This window comes from Tasmannia lanceolata, unplaced genomic scaffold (genome assembly GCF_043159265.1).
Source record: "Tasmannia lanceolata isolate RefF3 unplaced genomic scaffold, GAP_Taslan_0.1 ptg000004l, whole genome shotgun sequence".
Lineage (NCBI taxonomy): Eukaryota > Viridiplantae > Streptophyta > Magnoliopsida > Canellales > Winteraceae > Tasmannia > Tasmannia lanceolata.
In genome coordinates this window covers 8,143,575-8,152,267 of record NW_027518681.1, presented here as the reverse complement: position 1 = coordinate 8,152,267, position 8,693 = coordinate 8,143,575, and the positions used below count along the sequence as shown (strand labels likewise).

The 8,693-nt window shown below is 40.8% G+C and overlaps 1 protein-coding gene across 1 annotated transcript; it reads left to right on the top strand.

Moving 5' to 3' along the window:
- Positions 1-503: 503 nt before the first annotated feature.
- On the top strand, positions 504-3,495 carry LOC143876204 (Zinc finger (C3HC4-type RING finger) family protein). The gene is made up of 2 exons (XM_077377899.1): positions 504-1,243; positions 1,397-3,495. Exons 1-2 carry the CDS (start codon positions 890-892, stop codon positions 3,206-3,208), a joined length of 2,166 nt encoding a protein of 721 aa, XP_077234014.1. The 5' UTR covers positions 504-889; the 3' UTR covers positions 3,209-3,495.
- The last annotated feature ends 5,198 nt before the right edge of the window (positions 3,496-8,693 follow it).

Genomic DNA, 8,693 nt, shown 5'->3' with positions numbered 1-8,693 from the left:
ACTTTTTTAGACTTCGCGTGTTTTCACAGCCACCCATCATATAAATTCTCGCAAAAAATATATATAAACAAGAGAATTTATATGATGGGTGGCCGTGAAAACACGTGAAGACTAAAAAGAGTAAGTATGGCCCATTTTTTTTATGATCCAAACCGTTCATCTGTTAGGGCACAAAAGTAAATAGGTTGTGCCCAAAAAATCATTTCGAAAAAGAAAATAGCTGACGCGTGAAGGAAAAGCTATCTGAGATGAAACTAAATGAAGGTGATACCATAAATTCATCCATGTATAATGTGTACACGATCTTTTTGCAGGTGTCGGTGCCATAACGTGGGGATGGAGAGCCTACCGTTGACCTGTCTCTACAACACTGACCGTCACCCGCCGGTTCTCCGGTAAAAAAAACTCACCCCTTATTTTGTTAGATACACCCATTTCTTATCTTAGTAAATAGTAGATAGATCATAGATATGATAGACTATATAAATGCCCTCTGAGTAGCATTGTAGTGGATTCATAGATCTCGACAGAAGGAGAAATCTTTTTACACATGTTCTGAGGGTTTCAATAGCGATCAGAGGAAAAAGAGAATGGAGAAGAGACGAAAGGGTTAAGAGAGAAGGATTGATTGTTCATTTAATCTCTTGTTGTCTCCTTCTTTAAACTAAAAAAAACCCACAATCCATACCTGTTTTGCAGAACCTACATCCTATTATTACCCTTTTGTCTTCTGTTTCCCAAAGAAAACAACAAAACCTACAAACCCTTTCTACATAAACAGAGTAGAGATAAAGAGTGAGAAGAAGAAACTGAAAAAACACCATTTTTGTTTTGTTTTTCTTTCTTTCTTTCTTCTTTGTTGAGATTTAGACAAAAAAGAAAAAGAAAAATGGGTACTGGTTGGAGGAGAGCATTTTGTACTTCAATCCCTCGAGAATCAGAAATGGGAGGAGCAGAAAAACAACAGACTCCAAGCCCTAGAAGTTTTTCCCATTTAGGGTTTTTCTCTAATTCGTCCACGCCGAGACTCCGGTGCCGGACAAAATCAACGGCGAACGATAGCCCAAAACTGGCGAATGATAGCCCTAAAACGGCGCATGACAGCAGCAGACTGGCACATGATAGCCCTAAACTTCAGTGCAAGACTACGAAGAGCCCGAGATTCTTTCAGACCTCCAACCCTTCTTCCCCAAAATCTCCTTCTCGATTTGCCCTCTTAAAAACCACCTTGCGTTTATCCAAGGTAAGCAGGAACTGATAAATCAAAATATTCAAATATTCTCCTCTGTACTTTTTTTTCACTTTTCGTTTGATAGCATTCGTGTGGGTAAAGATTGGAGAAATGATGAAAGAATTTGACTTTTTTTTTTCCTTTCTGATTTCTCTTTTTGTACAGAATACATGCGGGATCTGTGTACAGAGCTTGAAGGCAGGGCAAGGAACGGCCATTTTCACAGCAGAGTGTTCTCATGCATTCCATTTCCCATGTATCGCGAGCCACGTTAACAAACAGGGGAGTCTCATTTGTCCAGTCTGTAATTCTTCCTGGAGAGAAATGCCATTACTCGCGATTCACAAACACAAACAAGAAGAGATAAAAGAAAACATAGAAATAGAGAAAGGAGAAGAAGAAGGTAAGAAAGAGAAAAAAACCGGAGAATCTCGAGTTTATAACGATGACGAACCGCTTCATTCCCCGACCGGCCGGTTTAACCCGATTCCAGAAGCAGATGAAGATGATGATGATGATGATGATGAAGAAGAAGAAAAGGTTGAAGAATTTCAAGGATTTTTTGTTAATCCTGTCAATCGATCTTCATCGTCGAAATCTCAAGCTTTAATCAACGGTGGAGATTTACAGATAGTAGAGGCAGGGTTATTACCAGAGGCAGCTGTAGTTTCTGTTGGTCGGAGCCACGAGAGCTATGCCGTGGCGTTGAGAGTCAAAGCTAAGTCGGCGAGGAATGGAATGATGGCGGCTCCGCTTCTTGAGCCGGCTCGCCGTGCGCCGATCGATTTAGTTACTGTTCTTGATGTCAGTGGGAGCATGACTGGAGCCAAGCTTCAGATGCTGAAGCGCGCTATGCGGCTCGTTATTTCATCGCTCGGCTCAGCGGATCGGCTTTCGATTGTCGCGTTCTCGGCTACGGCTAAACGGCTACTCCCTCTGCGCCGAATGTCGGTTCACGGCCAGCGTTCGGCTCGGCGCATAATCGACCGGCTCGGCTGCAGCCAAGGCACGTGTGTGAGCGAGGCGCTGAGGAAAGCCACGAAAGTTCTCGAAGATCGGCGCGAGAGAAACCCGGTGGCGAGTATCATGCTGCTATCGGACGGTCAGGATGAGAGAACCTCAAACAATCCTAACAATCGCCAGCGTCCATCTTCCCACGTGTCTTCCACACGGTTCGCGCACCTCGAGATCCCCGTCCACGCTTTCGGCTTCGGTAACAGCGGCTACACTCACGAGCCGGCTGAGGACGCGTTTGCTAAGTGTGTTGGTGGCTTGCTCAGCGTGGTGGTGCAAGATCTTCGGCTCCATCTCGGCTCCTCATCAGCAGAGATCTCGGCCATCTATTCGTTGAATGGACGGCCTACAATGATCGGCTCGAACTCCATTCGACTCGGGGATCTATACGCTGACGAGGAGCGGGAGCTACTAGTGGAGCTGAGGGTGCCAACGGCTTCAATTGGGGTCCACCACGTGTTATCTGTTAAATGCTCTTACAAGGACCCCACTACACTAGAACTCATCTACTGTAAAGAGCAAGCCTTACTCGTACCCCGGCCCCACGCCGTCCGATCATCCGCTCCCAAGATCGAACGGCTGAGAAACCTCTTTGTCTCTACTAAAGCCATAGCTGAGGCTCGGCGCCTAGCCGACCACCAGGAACTGACTAGTGCTCACCACTTGCTCGCCTCGGCTCGATCTTTGTTGCTACAGTCCAGCTCGATTTCAGCCGATGAGAACCTTCGCGGCTTGGAAGCTGAGCTAGCTGAGATCCAACGGCGGAGACAGCAGCAGCATCCGCATCATAATCATCAGCAGATCCAACGGCGGAGATACGATCATGGTTTAGAAGAGAATGTTGAATCGCTGACGCCGACTTCGGCTTGGCGCGCCGCTGAACAGCTTGCGAAAGTAGCCATTATGAGAAAGTCGTTGAATCGGGTCAGCGACTTACATGGATTTGAAAACGCGAGATTCTAAAGACCGTGGACAGAAAATTACAAAAAAGCGATTACTCTCACACCCGGCGCACAATAGAGACAAGCAGTAGTGATAATCAAAGAAATTAAAAGACAAAAAACCACCCCCACTGAGTTGATTTGGGGTATTTGTTTTGTCTCTCGTCATTATAATATGTTCACATGTTGTCTTTACGAGCGAGAAAGAAAGAAAAACTTACTATGAATCATGACCCAAATGGACACATATTAATATAAGTATAAGATAGGGAATTTTTAATAAATTATGTGATGATTGATATGGTGTAAGTGCTTGTATGCGTGGTGGGCCTCTTTGGGGAGGGCACTTTCTTTTTAATCAATATTCACCCCTTTTCTTACCTGGGCTTCCCCCTTGTAGTGTAAAAAGAAGCGTCAAATACACTAAATAAGGGTGTCCGGGGAAGAAAAAGGGGCGAATATGACATTTTTATTATTATTATATATTCTTTAGAGTTATGATGTGATTAGCTGGTGGGAGTTGAGAGAGTAAGACAGAATGATGTCATTAGTTGAATAGTTGTTGGTGGGAGTTGACAGAGATGGTGAGAGTGATATGATTTTCAATATGGGTTTTTAAATTCTGCCATGTTTGATTGATTGTTTAGCCCATATGGTGGGCCAAACCTTTGTTTGTATTTACTAAAAAAACCAATCTTAGCCGTCCATTCGATGTATTTTCATTTTTCCTCGTTTGAAGTCCATTCTTGGAGTAAGAGAGGGTTCGAAGAAGAAGTGAAAATGCAGGGAGGAGAAGAGAAAAAGGCTAGCAGGACTTTGTGGTGAAGCAAAAGCAAGGTTCTTCTTGAGAAAAAGGTTAGGGCAGGTCAAGAGACAGTAGAAAATCGGTATATTGCTCACAATTACCTTTCAGTAAGTGCAGAGCCCATCCTTTTAGCCTGTCTAATCAATGAACTATTACCCAAAATATCCCCTTGACCAGTTTTGGAGCCATGCAATATCTGTTTTGGGCCTTTTTTAGGATCAATGTGAAGTGGCCCCAACAGTATTTGTCTCGATAGGCACATGCATTGGTCGGGCTACAGGAAGTTTAAAAATCGAGTTTTAATTTATAGTCTATGCAATCACATTAAGAGTAGCCATCGTTCTTCATTAGAAATCGGCTAAAGGCACCCAAACACAATTTCGTTATTGGTAAACTTAATAAAAAAAAACATTCAGATATAGTTTAATTAATAAAATGTTAAAGAAAAGCTAGTGCTAATTCTTACTACACTATCACAAAATAAATCTAAGTTTGTAGGGAGTGACATTACCAATGGCTGCAGAAGGGTTGAAAGGTTCTCTTTTGTAGAACATATATGCTTCTATCAAACTGGGTCTGAGTGGAAGTTACAAGAATAAACTATAGGGTGTTGATAAATTCGCACCCCCGGCCTTTAGGATAATTCGCACCTCTTTTAACGTGAATTGTGGCAGACTTGAACGCTTTTTTACGTCAATTGGTGTTGGAAGAGGTGCGAATTATCCTACAGTGGGTGTGGATTTATTATTGCCCTAAACTATATTTAAGAACTTTTTTTGCAGATCATAGATGCTTCAGAAAGTAAAGTTTCAACGGTGTCCGAACGGAATTATATATTTAATTGGTACTTTTCCCTCCTAAACCTTGTAACAACCATGGTTTTAAATTTCGGCTGAAATTCGAATCAAGTCAAAAACCGAAATTTTCGAAATTTCAATAAATTTTGGAAATTTCGGCTGCAATTACTGAAAAAATGTCCTTTTTATTTGTTTACAGAATTTCAGCTGAAATCACCGTAATTTTGAGATTTCAGACAAAATTTCAGGACTTCCGGCCAACATTTCGATTTTAGCCGGGACCGAAATTTTACCGAAACAAAAATTTAAAACCATGGTAACAAATCACATAAAGCTTTGAAGCATGTGCTCAATGTGTCAAGCAGTAGTAGTCAGAAAGGGATAAGGTTCACTGATTATGAAGATCCAATGTGGATGTCCAACATCGCTCACTTACGTTGCAAATACATAGAAACTGGCATTATTGACTATCTTCTTGAATTGGATTAGGCCATCCTTTTTTTTATTGTGCAATAAAATAAGATTTATTTATGATACGTCGTGGGCGTAGCGGATTGCCCATACATCTCATTTCACTAGACTTTCAGAATGCTAATAAGTGGGTCATATGCCTCTTTACAGAATTTCGGGACTTTCTACCGAATTTCGGCCAAAATTTTGGTTTCGGCCGGGACTGAAATTTTACATAAAGCTTTGAAGCATGACCTCAATCTGTCAAGTAGTAGTAGTAGTCAGAAAGGGATAAGGTTCACTGATTATGAAGATCCAATGTGGATGTCCAACATCGCTCACTTACGTTGCAAATACATAGAAACTGGCATTATTGACTATCTTCTTGAATTGGATTAGGCCATCCTTTTTTTTATTGTGCAATAAAATAAGATTTATTTATGATACGTCGTGGGCGTAGCGGATTGCCCATACATCTCATTTCACTAGACTTTCAGAATGCTAATAAGTGGGTCATATGCCTCTTTACAGAATTTCGGGACTTTCTACCGAATTTCGGCCAAAATTTTGGTTTCGGCCGGGACTGAAATTTTACATAAAGCTTTGAAGCATGACCTCAATCTGTCAAGTAGTAGTAGTAGTCAGAAAGGGATAAGGTTCACTGATTATGAAGATCCAATGTGGATGTCCAACATCGCTCACTTACGTTGCAAATACATTGAAACTGGCATTTATTGATTATCTTCTTTGATTAGATTAGGCCCTCCTTTATTCATTGTGCAATAAAGGAGATTTAATTATGATAAGTCACGGGCGTAGCAGATTGCCCATGCATGTCATTTCACTAGGCTTTCAGAATGCGACTCCAAATTAAATGTTATTTTGAGTCCAATAATCATTTAGGGGCTCTCAATCGGTTGTCACAATCTCAAACGGACAGGGCCTAAGTGGGTCATTGGCCTAAACGATGCTGGCCTTGACCCTATTAGTATTGGATTTTGGGAATTGAATTTGAGTCCAAAAACTGATTATTAGAGTTATATAGAATTAAGGCTCTGTTCATTTTTGGATTTCGTGTGTAAAACTGATTATTTTACTCATAATAAAGGCACTATTTGTGATAGATTTTGAGAATCGATAAACTGATTATTGGGTCATGCGAGAGACACTAATTCATTTTGAGAACTATCGTCAGAAATTTTCAAAATTAGCACCGTAAGGATCAGAATGAACATACAGACATGGAGAGTCAACACATATAAGTACGCAGTACGCACCATTGAGTGGGCTGTGGGTCCCAACCTAAATCAATACTTATGAACATGTTTCCTCTCTTATTGACTCCTGAACTAAGCACATGGAAACTTCCTGAGATTAAGTAACCAGTGGCTTAACCATCCGACCATCTTACATGCATGCCCACTTGTACGGTAGAGATGAAAGTGAGTGACTTCTGTATGTAAAAAAGATAAGAAAGCTCTATCTCGGCATGACTTCAGCAACACATTTGAAAAAAGGGAAAAGGAAAAAGGCAAAAAGGAAAATGGCAAAGGGGTAGGAAGCCTTTTTTTTAAGGTAAAAGTCACCCTCCTACCCTTTTAGATATAATGATTTCCTTAAAATGTGCACTCCTAGGCTCTTCACATACTCAGAACCTTGGCTTTGGGATCGGGAAGGAATTTTGGATTTGGAAAGCTTTGAAGTTTGATATCTACTGATAAAAAGTGGCATTCATATTCTTTTATGTGAAAAGCATGGGAACCTGAAAAAGATTGTTGGGTACCCATTAGAAAATGGGTGTGATCCAGGGTGAGTTACTGTTAGGATAAGCATATTGCTAGTAAAAAGTGGTGTGCATATCAAATCAAAAAGTCTGTAAAAAAAAAGTAGAGGCTAATCAGGGTAGGTTGTTATTCTGAGTAAAGATCTCTTACCTTATGATTTATAGAGCTGATAAGATGTGTGGCTTAACTTGTATAGTGTGCCTACAGGTGGCATTGTGTCTATGAGGGGTGATCCATTACAAATGTCATTAAGCCTGACTAATCTGCCACATGGTCAGAAGTGATAAAACTACAGTAAGAAAACTAGTCGAGCTGAGTTGAGTCGACTCAGTCCAAAACTACTAGGAAAGACACGCCTGTGTCAGGGATGTCCCTAACAGGCCTCGTGTTTCACCATTTGTCCATTTAAACATTGATGAGCAGCTTTTCGTGCTTTGAAACTATGGTTGCATGCAACTTGGGTAGGGCCGAGTTGAGTTTATACTTAAACTGAATCGGATATGAGTCGAGCCCAACTCTCTTGTTGGGAAAAACTCAATCCGCAATGCAAAACATTGACCCAAGAGGAGATTGGAAGAAGTCTCCGAAGGAGTTTTATGTCAATATAGAGAAAATATAGAATAACGTTAAAAGGGATTTGCTAGGGACCATTGCAGAAGAGATTTCATGGAACGGCTGTTGCATGAGAGTGCAGCCACATAGGCTCAGATTTTGTCTTATTCATTAAATTCATCTGATGTGGCTCCACTCTCATGCAACAGCTGTTTCGCGAAATGCATTATTGTGCAATGGTCCCTAGCAAATCCCAAGTTAAAAAGACTATTCTTCTAAATTTTTACATATCCTTCCTGATTTTTATTTCATTATTGGCTTCCATTTTTTGCCAATATATCTGCAAATTGTATTTAACAAATTTATACTACTATTCAGGGCCCAGCAGAAAAGGCGGACCCCGCCCCATCAGTAGCATTAGGGGCAAAATGGTGGGCCTCGGCTCATCAATATCAGAGATGTAAAATGGTAGGTCACATACCATAAAAAACATGAGGTGTAAAATGGTGGGCACCACCTCATGTAAAATCAAATTTATAGAAGAAAATATTGTTTTATAAAAATTCACTTGGAAAGAAAACGAATGACAGTAAATAGTAAGAAACATGGTTTGAATATATTATAGATATATAAGAGGTTTTAGGAAAACACTATAAAAATGAATATCTAGTTTTGAAATATAATAATTGGCTAGCATTTGAAATAGCCTTAGGGCCCGTTTCGATACCTCAGATTTTGTATTTGGATTTGGGATTGAGTTTTCAGTACAAAATGAATAGATCTGCCAGCTCATGTTGAGGGAGACAGAGAGCAAAGGGGGTAATTCCTGCTGCAGGGGAGAGGTTGAGGAGCCAAGAGGATGAAGGAAACTGCCAGATCTGTGGATTTCCAATTTCTTATTTCCACAGCTTATTTGGAATTCTGATGTTTTTCACTATCAGTCGCTGAATTGGAAATTCAAGGATTGATCGGGATCCAAAGGTCAACGCAAAAAGAGCTACAAATGTGAGAAATCCAAATCAAAACCTTCTCGGCATCCTTAGGGCCCGTTTGGATACCTCCCATTTTGTATTTGGATTTGGATTTGAGTTTTGAATACAAAAAGAATAGATCCGGCAG

Coding starts and splice junctions, on each gene's coding strand:
- LOC143876204 (XM_077377899.1), top strand. CDS start 890: ATGGGTACTGGTTGGAGGAGAGCATTTTGTACTTCAATCCCTCGAGAA. Junction 1,244..1,396: donor CCACCTTGCGTTTATCCAAG/GTAAGCAGGAAC, acceptor CTTTTTGTACAG/AATACATGCGGGATCTGTGT.